The following is a 17760-nucleotide window of genomic DNA, read 5'->3' on the forward strand; positions in this document are numbered from 1 at the left end:
AGGGCCAGCCAACGAGAGCGTACAGGTCGCAATGGTGGGTAGGATATGGGGCTTTGGTGACAAAACGGATTGCACTGTGATAGACTGCATCCAATTTGTTGAGTAGGGTATTGGAGGCTATTTTGTAAATGACATCGCCGAAGTCGAGGATTGGTAGGATGGTCAGTTTTACAAGGGTATGTTTGGCAGCATGAGTGAAGGATGCTTTGTTGCGAAATAGGAAGCCAATTCTAGATTTAACTTTGGATTGGAGATGTTTGATGTGGGTCTGGAAGGAGAGTTTGTGAGTGACTGAGTGAGAGAGACTATAAAATGGTCAGAGGAATATAGGCAGTCAGTCTGTCTGTCTGTCTGTCTGTCTGTCTGTCTGTCTGTCTGTCTGTCTGTCTGTAAGCAGTGAATTGTGTGAATGTGTGTGTAGCTTACATTAGGGTGATCCCGCATGTCGTTGATGACGCTCTCCAGGACTGAGGACAGGGTGACCATGGGGTCAGTGCGTCGGCGGTGGATGGATTTGTGGGGCCTCTGTGAGAGGACGACAAGTAACAACAAAACAACAATCACAGTGTTAAAGATTTCTAGACCATGAACTGAATATACAACAACAGTCAATATAGTGACAACTAGGCTCACATTGAGGTAGTCACAGTGTACAGTGGTCCCCACACGTCTCTTCTTCTTGGGGGGAAGATGCTGTTTGGGGAACTTCAGCACCAGAGACTTCCTGCGCACCTCATCAGCACTGGAAGAGGAGACAACATGGTCCTTTACACAGCAGCACAACATGATATATCACAAACTTTAGCTAGATTTCCATCCAATTTGTGACAGATTTCCATGTGAATATTCAGAAATATATATTTTTTAAATCCACCAGAGATGCGTTTCCATCAAACAGACTTTTTGCGGATAAAAGGCTGTGTGTGATGACATAGTACACAAAGAGCCAGGCGGCCCTATACGCTCACTACGCAAGTTGAGTAGGGCCCTGCAAATCATGCAAGGGCCCGCCTCCCCCTCGTGTCAAAGCGGGTGTCAATGTTTACAACTTGGATGAGAGGATGAAGCGGAACTACCCTTCTGGTCACGAAGAGAGAGAAACAAAACACAATGAGAGTGAATTGCGGGAACAGCGATCAGGTAAACTTGTGTTCTCTCCTCTCCAAGTTTGATGTCAGCAAATAACAGTAACGTTAAGTTGATCTGCTAGCTTGCAGTGTATCTCCCTCTCGTCTGTCTGTCTTGCTAACCTAGCTGGGCAGTGCATCTCTTGGTCTGTCAGTGTCTTGCTTGCTAGCCACTTCCAGGGCTGTGTTCTGTGACTTTATGCCTGACAAAAGTGAGAGTGAAATACAACTATTTATTATATTTGATAAACGCCAACGGGCAATGGTGTTTATAAATTGCGTGCATGAAATTAAACTCGCGCTTTCCATGCAGCAACCTCTGTGGGGACCAGTCCAGACAATATATGGGCGTGATTGCACTCCTCATAGGCGCACATCATTTTAAAACAAGACAATGATTATATAGTCTCTCAGTCAAGGTTTAGTTACAAATCTGGACTAATGCAAGAAGAAAAGCAATGGATTGCCCTTGACTATTGATTTATATATTGAATTTAAAATGGTGATTAGCTGGGCATACTGTACAAAATGGATTGTGGGTAAATAATAACCATCAAGTATTCAGCCAAGCCAGAGTATAAAAAGTATTTTATATTTGAAAATGTATAAATGGAAATCTGGGGGAGCCAGTTTAAATGGGCCTGATGCAGCTGATAAAATGAATAATAGTATTGTTATCTATTATTGACAGGTGATTTGCTTAAGTTTGTCAGTAGAGGAGATTAGTCACCAGGAGCAAATGTCCATTATTCTGAGAAGCGTGGCTTTAAAGGGAAAGCCAGAGATCAAGGAGCACTTCCTCTACTTTGTGAATGTTGAGATTACAACAGGCTTGAATCTGTCCACTGTCATCTTAGATGAGCTGAAGATTCCATTTGAAGATTGTAAAGGGCAAGCTTATGATAATGGGGCCAACGTGAAGGGCAAGTACCAAGGAGTAAAGCCAGACTGCTCAAAAAACATCCCAGAGTCGTGTACGTCCCATGTGGAGCACATACTCTAAACCTTGTCATTGCAGATGCTGCCAAATCCTCAAAATATGCAGTTGTTGTTTTTTTGGCTCTTCACCTTCTTTTCAGCTAGCACACAAAGATGGAGTGTTTTAAAGAAACACGTGAACATAACTGTGAAGTCATGGAGTGACACAAGATTGGAGAGTCGGCTCCAAAGTGTTCATGCACTCAGGTATCAGGATTCTGATTTGCTGTGTCGTATGGTGTGAGATACAGACAATGACAAACCAGGTGAACAAGCTCCTCCAATCCGCCTCAATGCAGTTGGATATCGCAGTGAATTTAATCTCAAATGCAAAGTCCTCCCTCACTACATACCGGGAAACTGGATTATCTGAGGCCCAGACAACAGCCAAAAGCATTTGTGAAGAAATTAATGTGGAGGCTGTTCTGAAAGAGAAGAGACTGAGAAACAGCAAGAGGCATTTCAGCTATGAGGCTCCTGATGAACCAGTGACTGACCCACTGAAAAACCTTGAAGTCAACATTGTGGTCGACTCTGCTGTGACATCCATGGATGAGAGATTTGAAACACTCAACCAGGTGAAAACCAAATATGGAGTGTTGCTGAACTTCAGCACTGCCTCTCAGATGTCCAGTGAATCTTTAAAGGCTCACTGCATGGAAGTTGAAAACACTCTAACCTTCAGAGATGACTGTGACCTCAGTGGAATGGATCTGGCACACGAGATTCAGAATGTACCTGATCTGCCATCAGATAAGATGACTGACTGCCTTTGAGCTGCTTTCCTTTCTCTGTGAGAAAACCCTGGAGGAACTTTATCCTAACCTTTGGTTGGCCCTAAGAATTGCAGGCACCCCACCAGTAACAGTAGCATCAGCAGAAAGGAGCTTTTCAAAATGAAAGCTCATCGAAAGCTACCTGAGGTCTTCCATGTCACAGGAAGGTTTGAGTGGTCTGGCCATCAGGAAGGCTTGAGTGGTCTGGCCATCAGGAAGGTTTGAGTGGTCTGGCCATCAGGAAGGTTTGAGTGGTCTGGCCATCAGGAAGGTTTGAGTGGTCTGGCCATCAGGAAGGTTTGAGTGGTCTGGCCATCAGGAAGGTTTGAGTGGTCTGGCCATCAGGAAGGTTTGAGTGGTCTGGCCATCAGGAAGGTTTGAGTGGTCTGGCCATCAGGAAGGTTTGAGTGGTCTGGCCATCAGGAAGGTTTGAGTGGTCTGGCCATCATGAACGTTTGAGTGGTCTGGCCATCAGGAAGGTTTGAGTGGTCTGGCCATCAGGAAGGTTTGATTGGTCTGGCCATCATGAACGTACGAGTGGTCTGGCCATCAGGAACGTTTGAGTGGTCTGGCCATCAGGAAGGTTTGAATGGTCTGGCCATCAGGGAGGTTTGAGTGGTCTGGCCATCAGGAAGGTTTGAGTGGTCTGGCCATCAGGAAGGTTTGAGTGGTCTGGCCATCATGAACGTATGAGTGGTCTGGCCATCAGGAAGGTTTGAGTGGTCTGGCCATCAGGAAGGTTTTAGTGGTCTGGCCATCAGGAAGGTTTGAATGGTCTGGCCATCAGAAAGGTTTGAATGGTCTGGCCATCAGGAAGGTTTGAGTGGTCTGGCCATCATGAGCATAAATCATGACGTGGGGAAACACGTGTCCTATGATGACATCATTGATGATTGTTCCTCAAGAATGTGCAGAAGAAGAATATTTTGATGGTAATATTTTAATTCAAACATTCAAATGTTACACACTTAGTAACATTTAAGATTGCATGGCAGAAGTGCATTTGTGTAAATGACTGCTTAACTAACTATGTGACATACTTTCTCCATTACTTCCAGACAGTCCAGATAGACTGGTACCCAGACAGACTGGTGGCCATGCTGATGCTGAAAATTCCCAGGCTGCAGAGGGAACCAAAGTTAACCACACTGTATAGGCTTTATTGTGCTATTTTGAGACATATAGTTGTAGCCATAGCCTATAGGCTTATATTTACATTGTCTAGACAAAGCTAATTGTATAATATTGTGAGGACTGGACTAATTACCAGGCAGCAGAGCAAAAGCTCAGTGTTATATTTTATTATTTTCCAAATGTTATATTTTCTACAATTTCTTATTTATGTTAATTTTAATATTCACTTATCTTAAGATTCTATAGAAAATACTCCATTCAATAAATATTGACAGATGGAGCAAACTGTTTTAAAGGAGGGAGGATTGTAGTGGGAGCACTGGTTTGTCAGGTGTGACTGTGTGGCAGTGGTAAATGGTTTACATGGCTCACAGGTCAAGTAGGAGGGCCCCTTAGCAGCATTTTGCTTAGGGCCCCGGGGAGGTCAGGACCGGCTCTGAGTGCACATTACAAGTAACTGCCATTAAATTCCCATGTACTGAATGAAAAATACAAGTTAAATGGGTTTCCATCACATTTTCAACTCTACTGGTTTGTCACAAAAACTGTTGCATTCTATAGAAAATGTGCCTCCCTTGGTCATGGCACATGGTCTCTAGCCAACAGCTCACAGATACAGTGCGGGTAGGCTACCTACACTATGAGATTATTTTGAATAAGAGCAATATTATTTGTATTTGTCAAACAGCAACCAAGTATCGATCATCATCTCACCAGAATAAGACTCTCTCATTGGAAAGGAGCATCAATCTCATCACCGTGCACTTTCATCATCATTTATTTCATCTGTAGCCTAATAAACTGCATGCTTTCCCGAGTCGTAGTGGGAGGACCACACAACATATCATCCACCGCCTGACTCAAAGTTTACTTCTGTATTTTTAATTTTATTTAAACTTTATTTAACTAGTCATGATGGTATGATGGTTGTTATATAAATACATGCGCATCAAGGCGTTTCTGCCACCATTTCTCATATAATTTTTATTTTAAATTTTATAGACACAAATTGTCTGTCAGCATTTATAAAATTGTACCGGCATTTCATGTTCCATCAGCCCGGTTGTGACTTTTTTAATGTGACAGGTAATTCATCCGCATGAAATGGTTGGATGGAAACGTGGTTATTTAGACAGACGTACAGCGCATAATGGACAGATCTACAGAAGCTCAATTAGCTGTGCAATACCTTTTGGTGCTTCGAAGCTGGCATTACCGACTCAGTAAAAGAGTAAATATAGTAAAAAAGACTTCGGTCACTCTAGTAACATGGAAATATTTCAGTTTAAGTTTCCTTTTCTCCTGAATGTCTAGCCTGTGTGTGTTTGTACCTCTCGATAAGCTGCTTGCCGAGGACGATCTTGGTTCCCTCCACCTTGATGAGTTCCTCATTGTCGTTGTGAATGACAGTCTTCTCCAGCTCCTCCTCCTGCTCCTCTGTCATGGCAACCGGGTTGGAGGGTGGGGCGTTGGTCTGGTAGTATAGCGGGCAGAACTTGTTGGTTCGCATGTGCCCGATGGCACCGCAAGCTCCGCACTTCAGCTAGGGCAGGGGAGGAAGAAAAAGAGATGTAGTTAACAATTAGACAAACACGCTATACAGGAATGGAAACTGCAACTCACTGCATCACATGGCACAATAACTGCCACATCACATGCAAACACTACATTATCATGCTTATTATAAGCAATATAATATATTGCTACTAAAGGAAAGTATGAAAACAGTGAGGAAGGTTTATCTTGAAATGAATGATCCTATTTTAGAAACAGAGCAGGTCAGCAGGAAAACAGGAGGAGGAGGATAGTCTTGGAGTTGAATCATTATGGGCTGGCAAGCTTACTTTTACCTTGAGGTCTGGCCTCTCCTTGATCTTCTTGGCCTTCTTCTCCGGGGGGCCCTTGAACCTGTCCTTCTCCTGGTTCCTCTTCAGCCTCCTCAGCTGTTCCTGGATCCTCCTCCGCTCCTTCCTCATCTCCTCTCTGTGTTGCTCGTCAAACACAGCAAACTTTCTTCTGTAGAGGCAGACAGAGACTTAGTGACAGGTTGGACAGAGACTTAGTGACAGGTTGGACACACACACTTGGCGCAGACACACAGACCGCATGCGCAGACACAACAGACCTCATGCGCACACAAACACACACACCACACAGACGGACGGACTCACATGAACTCATCATCCTTGGTGGTTCTGATTCTGGTGTAGGCGTCTATGACAGAGGGTTTGCGGACCGTCTCACAGCGGACATACTCCTTGCCGTCTTCGTCCCTGAAGGTACGGTAGATTTTGAGGCGCCGTCCCGTAGCGGACGAGTTCAGGCTGGTGACCGAGGACGTGTCGTCATCTTTATGGGAGCCTGTGGACAAGGCACTGGCTGCAAGGACACACAGAGAGAGATATAAGTCACACACACCAGAGTTTCCGTTAACCGGCAATTGCCAATTTGTTGGTCATCATGTATCTTATTTATCTAACACAACTATCACGCGTGCACATTTTAAGCTGGATTTCACCTGCAGCTCCTCAGCTGGTTGCTGATGGAGTAAAACCTTTTTTTATCAGCCCATTCATTATGCAACAATTCTAAATGCAATTGTGTGTTAAAAAATAAAGAGAGCTATTTTTATTTCTCAACTGGTATTTAAAGCGCGCCTCTCATTTGCCATTCAAGTGCAGGCAACAGGCTATCAGCCCGTCACCCACCACTTTACAATATGAGCTGGAGGCAGGATGCATTTTGAAAGCATACTTAATTGTTTGAAACTGGAATGTTATATTTCATATTATGAGGCATGTCTTACCTTTCTACAAAGTAGCCCAAAGGCAGAATCCGACCACGGAAACGTGGAGGCAATTATTTTATAAGGACTTCCTAGGCAGCGCGTGATCATACACTGTGATCCATCTACAATGATACAAGACATTTGTGCATGGAACTCATAGCCTACAGGCCAACGCAGCAGTAGGCTGCGTTGGCCTATAGCTCTTTCACACTGAGGATTGGTGATTATCGAGGGGGAGATTGTTGGAAAGATTTTTCAAATAGCTTACTGTGAGGAACTAATACTTTTAATATACACTGAGTGTACAAAACATTAAGGACATTTGCTCTTTCCATGACAAACTGACCAGGAACCCAGGTGAAAGCCTTGATTGTGTATGTGCGCCATTTAGAGGGTGAATGGGCAAGACAAAATATTTCAGTTCCTTTGAATGGGGTATGGTACAGCAGCGGTCGGTGCCGTTGAAGATGAGGGAGGATGATATATTTTTATGAGCATGGCCTTATTTCTATTACAGTATATTGGATGACTCATTCGTATTCCATTCACCCAGTTCGATGTAAAATCGATATGCTACTACATGATACTCAAATCTTCCCTATACCCATCATGAGGTTGCTACAACCTAGCCTATGAATGACAGTTTACAAAGGTAGGTGAGATAAATTTGAGTAATCTAGGTGACAGACACTGACACAATCCATACTGCCTTGCACAATCCATACCGCCTTGCACAATCCATACCGCCTTGCACAATCCATACCGCCTTACACCCTAGCTGATCTAGGGTGTAATCATTACACCAAAAGTTGCAAACGAGAGTTTCTATTGGACAAATTCAGGTATGATTATCCGTTTTGTTCCGTTTGCTTCCTTAACAAAACGTTTTTCAACAGAATTGTCTGTTCACTTTATTAGCAGCCACATACAAACAGCATGATCCCTTTGATCATTGGATAATTCCTTCTCGCATCTACACACTCTCCTCCTCTCACCTTTTCCCTTCGCTTGTGGACTTCAGTGTACAACACATCAGCTGTCTGTGACTAGGTGAAAAAAAACTTTCCAAGCCAATCCTTCATATCATAACTGCTAACCACTATACACAGCCTACATCATTGTCACCATATTAGCTAACGTCAAGTAAACATAGTAACTAATATTAACACGTTAGTAAACCTGCTACAATCACGCAGTACAGTGTTCAGTTAGCAAGCAGTTGAGCAGTTATACCGGTGGGCCCCGGTGGGAATAAATTCATAAAACCAAAAGCTTGCCTTGACTTGGAAGAGTTCTAGAGTTAGATAGCCATAGCCAGCTAGGTAAGATCGCATCCCTCTCAGTTTGAGCTGGGTGTTTGAGTAGGCTAAACTACACTCCTCCAAAAAATAAAGGGAACACTAAAATAACACATCCTAGATCTGAATGAATGAAATGTTCTTATTAAATTCTTACTTTTTTCTTTACATAGTTAAATGTGCTGATGACAAAATCACACACAAATTATCAATGGAAATCAAATTGATCAACCCATGGAGGTCTGGATTTGGAGTCACACTCAAAATTAAAGTGGAAAACCACACTACAGGCTGATCCAACTTTGATGTAATGTCCTTAAAACAAGTCAAAATGAGGCTCAGTGTGTGTGGCCTCCACGTGCCTGTATGACCTCCCTACAACGCCTGGGCATGCTCCTGATGAGGTGGCGGATGGTCTTCTGAGGGATCTCCTCCCAGACCTGGACTAAAGCATCCGCCAACTCCTGGACAGTCAGTGGTGCAACGTGGCGTTGGTGGATGGAGCGAGACATGATGTCCCAGATGTGCTCAATTGGATTCAGGTCTGGGGAACGGGCGGGCCAGTCCATAGCATCAATGCCTTCCTCTTGCAGGAACTGCTGACACACTCCAGCCACATGAGGTCTAGCATTGTCTTGCATTAGGAGGAACCCAGGGCCAACCACACCAGCATATGGTCTCACAAGGGGTCTGAGGATCTCATCTCGGTACCTAATGGCAGTCAGGCTACCTCTGGCGAGCACATGGAGGGCTGTGCGGCCCCCCAAAGAAATGCCACCCCACGACTGACCCACCGCCAAACCGGTCATGCTAGAGGATGTTGCAGGCAGCAGAACGTTCTCCACGGCGTCTCCAGACTCCAGACATCTGTCACATGTGCTCAGTGTGAACCTGCTTTCATCTGTGAAGAGCACAGGGCGCCAGTGGCGAATTTGCCAATCTTGATGTTCTCTGGCAAATGCCAAAACGTCCTGCACGGTGTTGGGCTGTAAGCAGGGACTCTGCTTTCCTAGCTTCAGGGGGAAGCTGGTTCCACCATTGGGATGCCAGGACAGAGAAGAGCTTCGACTGGGCTGAGCGGGAGCTTCCTTCCCGTAGGGGTGGGAGGCCCAAGAGACCTAAGGTGGCAGAACTGAGTGTTCGTGTTGGGGTGTTTGGTTTGAGCATCGCCTGAAGGTTGGGAGGGGCAGTTCCTCTTGCTGTTCCGTAGGTAAGCACCATGGTCTTGGAGTGCGAGTTTTGACTGGGAGTGTGCGGAGCAGTGGGTTTACATGAGAGAACTTGGGAAAGTTGAAAACCAGGCGGGCTGCAGCGTTCTGGATAAGTTGTAGGGGTTTGATGGCACAAGCGGGGAGCCCAGCCAACAGCAAGTTGCAGTAATACAGACGGGAGATGACAACTGCCTGTATTAGGCCGAGTGACTTGGTGTATAGAGAGAAGAGGAGAGGGCCCAGAGGACAGAAACTAGCTGTCCTCCGGCTACACCACGGTGCTACCCTACAGAGTTCTGTTGAGGATACTGAAGACCTTCATTGCAAAACAGCGTGATTAAATAAATTATTTGATGATGTGAATATAATTAGTATAGTTTAATCTAAAAAGGATAACTTTTTTAATGTTTCACTATTTTTATGAAATTCAATGAGGATGGTCCTCCCCTTCCTCCTCTGGGGAGCCTCCATTGGTATGGTAGTAGATGCCAGGCACACCGGTTTGAGTGTGTCAAGGACTGCAAAGCTGCTGGGTTTTTCCCACTCAACAGTTTCATGTGTCTATCAGGAATGGTCCACCACCCACAGGACATCCAGCCAACGTGATAGCGGTGGGAAGCATTGCCGTCAACATGGGCCAGTAACAATGTGGAACGCTTTTGACACCTTGTAGAGTCCATGTCGTGATGAATTGAGGCAGTTCTGAGGGCAAAAGTGGGTGCAACTCAATATTAGGAAGGTGTTCGTAATGTTTTGTACACTCCGTGTATTATCATTCGCAATGGATGTTAAAAAACACTTTCCTACATTTCTGCGCAGCAGGCCAGGTACTTCTATGCGTACTCAGGCACACTCTCCCTCAACATTATCAGAACAGATAAACCAGACATGTTCATTGCTCACAAGGAGCACTCCATGAAATAAACCAAAACCTGTTACTCAAGTGTAGCAGGGGTGAACTCTGTAACCAAATGACGGGGATTAACGGTATTTTTACTACTGGTACTGTATGTAATGAGGAATTGATAAAAATAAAAATACATCTTTTTTTTTTTTTAAGGGCAAACAATTCACACAATGAAACAATGTATGTGCAGCAATTGGCAGAAGACAGCTGACATTCTGGAGAGAGACTCACCTATATCTTCGCCACACACCCCTCCCCTTCTTCTTGTCTCAACATTTGAAATTATACTCAAGACACATTATCTTCACACATATTTTAGAAGTTTTTAACTGACAGCCGCAACTCAATAATCAGCTAGGACTATTGCCATGTGCGTTGCCACTAAGCTTGTGATTTGAAACAATCCACAGGATTTTAAAAAAGAAGACGCTAATGATCATTGATTCCTTTGTGGCTAAGTCATGCTTTCTTGTCAAGTATTTAGATTTTTTTTCTTTTTTTTCTGTATAGACAGGAGTAATTTCCATTTACTTTCCTATTGGATCCACCGCTATGCCATTTCTCTCCTGTTCTATTGGTTTTCATCTCAACTTTCTATTGATGTCCAGAAGCCAAAGGCACCATACTGTACTAGTCATAATAGCAACCCATCCTAGTTGTTGCATCTTTAGATGAACCTTCTTTTTCTAACTGAGATTTCATCTCGTTCACTTATGCAACCGTTATCAGGTGTGCTGTTTAGAAAGGTGTTTTCCCAGGTGTGCTGTTTAGAAAGGTGTTTTCCCAGGTGTGCTGTTTAGAAAGGTGTTTTCCCAGGTGTGCTGTTTAGAAAGGTGTTTTCCCAGGTGTGCTGTTTAGAAAGGTGTTTTCCCAGGTGTGCTGTTTAGAAAGGTGTTTTCCCAGGTGTGCTGTTTAGAATGGTGTTTTCCCAGGTGTGCTGTTTAGAAAGGTGTTTTCCCAGGTGTGCTGTTTAGAAAGGTGTTTTCCCAGGTGTGCTGTTTAGAAAGGTGTTTTCCCAGGTGTGCTGTTTAGAAAGGTGTTTTCCCAGGTGTGCTGTTTAGAAAGGTGTTTTCCCAGGTGTGCTGTTTAGAAAGGTGTTTTCCCAGGTGTGCTGTTTAGAAAGGTGTTTTCCCAGGTGTGCTGTTTAGAAAGGTGTTTTCCCAGGTGTGCTGTTTAGAATGGTGTTTTCCCAGGTGTGCTGTTTAGAATGGTGGTTTCCCAGGTGTGCTGTTTAGAATGGTGTTTTCCCAGGTGTGCTGTTTAGAATGGTGGTTTCCCAGGTGTGCTGTTTAGAAAGGTGTTTTCCCAGGTGTGCTGTTTAGAATGGTGGTTTCCCAGGTGTGCTGTTTAGAAAGGTGTTTTCCCAGGTGTGCTGTTTAGAAAGGTGTTTTCCCAGGTGTGCTGTTTAGAAAGGTGTTTTCCCAGGTGTGCTGTTTAGAATGGTGGTTTCCCAGGTGTGCTGTTTAGAATGGTGTTTTCCCAGGTGTGCTGTTTAGAAAGGTGTTTTCCCAGGTGTGCTGTTTAGAAAGGTGTTTTCCCAGGTGTGCTGTTTAGAATGGTGGTTTCCCAGGTGTGCTGTTTAGAATGGTGTTTTCCCAGGTGTGCTGTTTAGAATGGTGGTTTCCCAGGTGTGCTGTTTAGAAAGGTGTTTTCCCAGGTGTGCTGTTTAGAATGGTGGTTTCCCAGGTGTGCTGTTTAGAAAGGTGTTTTCCCAGGTGTGCTGTTTAGAAAGGTGTTTTCCCAGGTGTGCTGTTTAGAATGGTGGTTTCCCAGGTGTGCTGTTTAGAATGGTGGTTTCCCAGGTGTGCTGTTTAGAATGGTGGTTTCCCAGGTGTGCTGTTTAGAAAGGTGTTTTCCCAGGTGTGCTGTTTAGAAAGGTGTTTTCCCCAGGTGTGCTGTTTAGAATGGTGGTTTCCCAGGTGTGCTGTTTAGAATGGTGTTTTCCCAGGTGTGCTGTTTAGAATGGTGGTTTCCCAGGTGTGCTGTTTAGAAAGGTGTTTTCCCAGGTGTGCTGTTTAGAATGGTGTTTTCCCAGGTGTGCTGTTTAGAAAGGTGTTTTCCCAGGTGTGCTGTTTAGAAAGGTGTTTTCCCAGGTGTGCTGTTTAGAATGGTGGTTTCCCAGGTGTGCTGTTTAGAATGGTGGTTTCCCAGGTGTGCTGTTTAGAATGGTGGTTTCCCAGGTGTGCTGTTTAGAATGGTGTTTTCCCAGGTGTGCTGTTTAGAATGGTGTTTTCCCAGGTGTGCTGTTTAGAAAGGTGTTTTCCCAGGTGTGCTGTTTAGAAAGGTGTTTTCCCAGCTGTGCTGTTTAGAAAGGTGTTTTCCCAGGTGTGCTGTTTAGAAAGGTGGTTTCCCAGGTGTGCTGTTTAGAATGGTGTTTTCCCAGGTGTGCTGTTTAGAATGGTGGTTTCCCAGGTGTGCTGTTTAGAAAGGTGTTTTCCCAGGTGTGCTGTTTAGAATGGTGGTTTCCCAGGTGTGCTGTTTAGAATGGTGTTTTCCCAGGTGTGCTGTTTAGAATGGTGGTTTCCCAGGTGTGCTGTTTAGAAAGGTGTTTTCCCAGGTGTGCTGTTTAGAATGGTGGTTTCCCACAAATTGCATTTTGCCAAATGTTTGAAAAGTCAGTTTTATTGGCTGCTTCATTACATGATTTGCAATGTTCTGTTAAGAGCATTACCATAATATAAATGTGATTTCTGTCATGCTGAGCACCGTGGGTGGACGCCATAATGTGTTATGCACCCATTGCATATGGGTCAGGTAAATTTGAATCTTCCTGGTCACGTTGTCCGGCGCCACATTTTCCTAGCATAAACCCTGACACATATACACACTCCTGTAAACACATACTCCTGTAAACACATTTAAAAAAGCCTGAAACGCACAAACACAACACTTACAGAAGCCCTTGCGTCCCTTGTGGTCGCTCTCCTCCCCCATCAGCATCCTCTGCAGCTCCTTCCTCTCCTGCTCCTCCTTCTCTCTGGACAGCTGGGAGCTGGTCTTCTTGTTCTGCAGCATATTCTCAATGTTCTTCCCCATCTCCTCAAAGTCACTGTCCTCCGCTGAGCTGCTGTCTGTGTCTGTGGACAGGACCTCTGTGGAATCCAATACTCTGGGGGGAAGGCAGACAGGCTGGAACATCAGATGGTGTACAACTACAGCATCCCTATAAGAAACGGGTAGTGAATTATGTTTAATTGGAAAAGGGGAGGATGGGAGGGCCTCACTTGTTCTGCAGGTCAAAGATCCTCTGGCACTCCTCCTTGTAGCGCTCCTGGTGTTCGGCTACAGAGAAGCGGGACCCACGGGCAAACTTGCTCATGGGCCCCTCACCAGAGCGGGCCTGCTCTGTGGACATGGTCCTCACCACGTCAATCACCTCCCAACGAGACAGCTTCTTTATCTGAAACACACACAGAAACACTGGTTTGAAAGATTGATATAGCCTTCATACGTAGGTTGGTGGATGAAATGAGGGAATGAAGACATTTAAGTTATATGGCAGCAGGTAGCCTCAAAGTTAGAGTGTTGGGCCAGTAACTGAAAGGTTTCTGGTTCGAATACCGGAGCCAACAAGGTAAAATAATCTGTTGCTGTGCCCTTGAGCAAGGCACTTAACTCTAAATGCTCCAGGGTCACTGTACAATCATGACCCTGGCCGTGACCCCACTCTCTGTGGGTGTCTCAGGGGGAGTTGGGATACGCAAAAAAACTCATTTTCATTACACACTTGTGTGTAACAGGACCAATATAAGCACCTCCCAAATGATGATGATGATTATTATGTTATTACTGTGTTATTACCTCCTCCTCTGGGACACCGAACTTGCGCAGCAGCTGCTTGGCGTTTTTGAGTGACAGTCTTCTCAGATCAGCATCTGTCCCTGTCACAGTCTTCTTAGCGGGTTGTGGTTCCCGGTCGTCTTGGGCCTGAACACGACAAATAAAATAACCTTAAGCTTTAGTAATAATCACCAAACCAGAACAGGAAAATAGGTATTGTTTTTCTGGAGGCTATGAACGCATGAATGAAATTAGGGCCCCCTGATCTGGCAGAAGTGTTTCAGAGCACTGGGGGTAAGAGAGAGAAGTACCTTTTGTTGAGTGGGCTTGTTGGGTACTTTGACGTAAGAGAATCCCTCTCCACAGCCTGTGGGGTCAGCCACGCCCATGACCTCCAGTAGACACTTCCCCTTCATGGCAGCGATGAAGGCTCGCGTCGTGTTCCAAGGGGCTGTGCGGACCTAAGGTGAACCACAGAGAATATTGGTGAAATCATGGATCATCGTTTTTTCAACATCAATGGAGCATCAAAATCAATGTTTCATGAAAGGGAAGCAGTAGAGCTGTACCTCATCATCAATCTTCATCTGGAAGTCTTCCTCGTTCTCTTCCTCTGGGGCAAAGAAGGACTTTTCACCATATCCAGCATCCTGGAGGAGAGAGAAAAGTTCTGGTATAGTTCACACAGTGCCATAAAGAGAATCGGTATCACAGCCGGTACCTACACAAGGAGCCTGTCAGCCTTACCTTCAGTCTTTGCTCTGCCACCAGCATGCTGTAGTAGGCACAGCACTGTTCTGGAGACACCATGGCCCTGATCTCCTCCTCAGTAGGCAGCCTGAAGTCAGGCTTCAGCACCCACCAGTTAGAGTCCATCCCTGGGGACAGAGGCAGGGGAAATGAGCTTCAATCATATAACAAGTATTACTAAGTTCTCTTTAGTCCACCTTTACTTAAGATTCATGGATGCATTTTGCAGCATTTTGCATGGCCAATTCCCCCCCTCCAAAGACTTTTGATTAGAAAGCTTCCCTGCTGCATCAAATTTACCATCATTCCATTCAACTGAAGTGTCTTGTAGGCTTATAGCGGAGGTGTTGCAGGAGCAGAACAGCAGATATTAACGAAGGACCCTGCAAACCTATGGGTCCTTATTGATGCTTTCCTTAGACCACACCTTACCTCCACAGTAAACTCCATATCCATAATATGCTGACCTCTCTCTTTCCTGGCTCCTATCTGTCAAAGTAAGGCACACCATCTCTGAGCTCACACAGCTAAACACTCTCTCTTACACCTCAGCACTTCCCTGAGATCACATGGGAGTAGAAACGTTAAGAGGAAATCAGGATTGTTGGACAGTTGTGAGTGACAACGTTCACGAGGCATATTCACAGTTCTGCATTACTTTTTCATCTTTGTGAGGGCAAACAATGAAGGACAGAGTGTCATACCGTACTATTGACAAACATGAGGCTATACGGTTGTATTGGGTTATGGCAGGGTTAGTCGTTTCTACCTGTACGCTTAAAGTCAGCACAGAGTTTTAGGCGTTTGCGGATGCTGCTTTCTGAATGTGAGGGGAAAGCTTTCTTTATGTCCTCCATGCGGATTCTCCTGGGACGATCTTTACTCTTCCAGAACAACCGATAGATAAATACCTGCACAGAAGAGCAGAGAAGACATGAGTGTAGGCAAGCGTGTATTCTGTAAGTGTGCTTTCTCTTGTATGTGGGTCATTCCATGAAATGAGTCCCTTTTGCGTCCCTTTGATATTTGAAGTAGAAATTGTGCATCCATTTTTGATTATAAAAGCCTGTTATATTAGATGAAGTGCCCTTTAATATAAACAGTGTGGGAAATTCTAAATTCAGCATTTTGAAGTCCCTCTGTGCACTCTTTGTGACTAGGAACATTTTAACCCACTTAACCTCCGAACTTCTAAAACATGTCACCATCATTGTAAAGTCCTAGTTATCTTTTGCTTTGACAAAGTCATTCCTGATGATGATTATTTATTTAATGTTATTAGTATTACATTTTAAGGTGAAAACAATAATCTGGCCCTCATTCTAAGGTCAACACTGTTACGTGAACTCAACTCTCATTAAATATTTTGTTCAAAATAAAACATTTAACAGTCAAATCATAGTTTAAAGCAGGTAAGCTGGTTTTACTCCAATTTCTGGTGATCAGTGGTGGAAAAATGAGTAGGTCGGCAAAACACGTCAACCCTGTTACCATTGTTGCATTCTTTTGTCCCTCCCTGCTGCATACAACAAGCTGTTACAGTGAGATTTATTGCTGATTTAAGATGAAATCATCAACCCTGTCACGGTCAACCCTGTCACGGTCAACCCTGTCACGGTCAACCCTGTCACGGTCAACCCTGTCACGGTCAACCCTGTCACGGTCAACCCTGTCACGGTCAATCCTGTCACGGTCAACCCTGTCACGGTCAACCCTGTCACGGTCAACCCTGTCACGGGCAACCCTGTCACGGGCAACCCTGTCACGGGCAACCCTGTCACGGTCAACCCTTTCACGGTCAACCCTGTCACGGTCAACCCTGTCACGGTCAACCCTGTCACGGTCAACCCTGTCACGGGCAACCCTGTCACGGGCAACCCTGTTTATTTGGCACTTAATAGACACATACTATGTATTGTTTTTATTTAACCTCTTGAGATGGGAAAACATGTTTTTTATTAAGTGGAACATGTACTCGTCATGACATAATTTGACAATTTTCTGAAATAAACCTATTGTTTGTTTGTTTACCTAAAAGGGACTTATTTTGTGGAACAACTCATTTGACACTGTGTGTGTGTGTGTGTGTGTGTGTGTGTGTGTGTGTGTGTGTGTGTATTGTAAGGTATACCTGCAAGAAGTCTCTGATATGGGTGTTGGCTCGTTTGGAGTTGGGTCCAGGGACCTCATAGAGGGGACACTGCTGGCCGACCACAAAGATGTCTACCAGCTCTCTAATGAAGTAGCCCTGCCGTGTACGCAGCACCAGGAAATCTGTCTCTGGCATCTTGTGGAGGTAGATGGGGGCACGGAAAAGGTTGTTCTCAAAAGCCTAAAAGAAAGACACAGATTTGCAATTAGGTCTCTAAAACGTTCTCTTTCTAGGCATCAGGCTATTCACATTCACAGTGAATGGCTTTTTCAAACATCAATGAATTGTCATGCGACTGACTGTAATGACTGTGGTACTGACCGGCAGCAGCTGTCCGGGGTGCAGGGAGCCCAGGAAAGGTGAGGTGTGGCAGTACACGGTCTCTCCGTACTTACAGTCTGGAGCTCCAGGGTCCTTCCCTGGTTTCTGTGGGAGAACAGCCATGTTTCAAGTTAATTAGATCTTAAAATGCATTTTTTCACATAAACACAACTCATATCAATAGAGGAAGGAAAAGAACCACTGAGGTGGTTCAGCTTATAGTAAATGCTAAACAATGTTGATACAAGGGGAATGGTGATTGAAAGACGACTGCAGTGACTCACTCTCTTGTAATAGTTCTTAATCTTGGTTGCCATGCCGACTTGCATGATGAGCGGAGGGTATTCCTCGCTGTACTCTGCCAGAATCAGGTCTCCGTCTTTCCCTGTCAGGTCCTGAGCTGTCCGCATGAAGAACATGTCACCTCCACCAGAAGCCTGGCGTTCCTGCTCTCGCATCTACAGGCACAAAAAGGGACATTTAACACAAATCACACAAACAAGGTTATCAACACAGACAGAGAAGCAGAAGCATTCTT

General features: G+C 44.7%; 1 protein-coding gene across 6 annotated transcripts in view; it reads right to left on the minus strand.

Moving 5' to 3' along the window:
• LOC139418343 (transcription initiation factor TFIID subunit 1-like) overlaps positions 1-17760 on the minus strand; it is a 60676-nt gene that overhangs the window by 6069 nt on the left and 36847 nt on the right. For 3 of the 6 annotated variants that reach the window (XM_071167722.1, XM_071167719.1, XM_071167720.1), the window contains exons 15-29: positions 17507-17680; positions 17223-17327; positions 16881-17081; positions 15519-15660; positions 14747-14877; positions 14569-14649; positions 14311-14460; positions 14021-14146; positions 13444-13619; positions 13114-13328; positions 6187-6394; positions 5860-6031; positions 5347-5558; positions 634-742; positions 427-525 (exon numbers count right to left, since the gene is read on the minus strand). In XM_071167722.1, coding sequence (XP_071023823.1) covers positions 427-525; positions 634-742; positions 5347-5558; positions 5860-6031; positions 6187-6394; positions 13114-13328; positions 13444-13619; positions 14021-14146; positions 14311-14460; positions 14569-14649; positions 14747-14877; positions 15519-15660; positions 16881-17081; positions 17223-17327; positions 17507-17680 — 2301 coding nt within the window. The remainder of the gene's footprint in view (positions 1-426; positions 526-633; positions 743-5346; positions 5559-5859; positions 6032-6186; positions 6395-13113; positions 13329-13443; positions 13620-14020; positions 14147-14310; positions 14461-14568; positions 14650-14746; positions 14878-15518; positions 15661-16880; positions 17082-17222; positions 17328-17506; positions 17681-17760) is intronic. The other 3 variants (XM_071167723.1, XM_071167724.1, XM_071167721.1) reach the window with 1 other exon arrangement.

Source organism: Oncorhynchus clarkii, chromosome 10, assembly GCF_045791955.1.
Source record: "Oncorhynchus clarkii lewisi isolate Uvic-CL-2024 chromosome 10, UVic_Ocla_1.0, whole genome shotgun sequence".
NCBI lineage: Eukaryota > Metazoa > Chordata > Actinopteri > Salmoniformes > Salmonidae > Oncorhynchus > Oncorhynchus clarkii.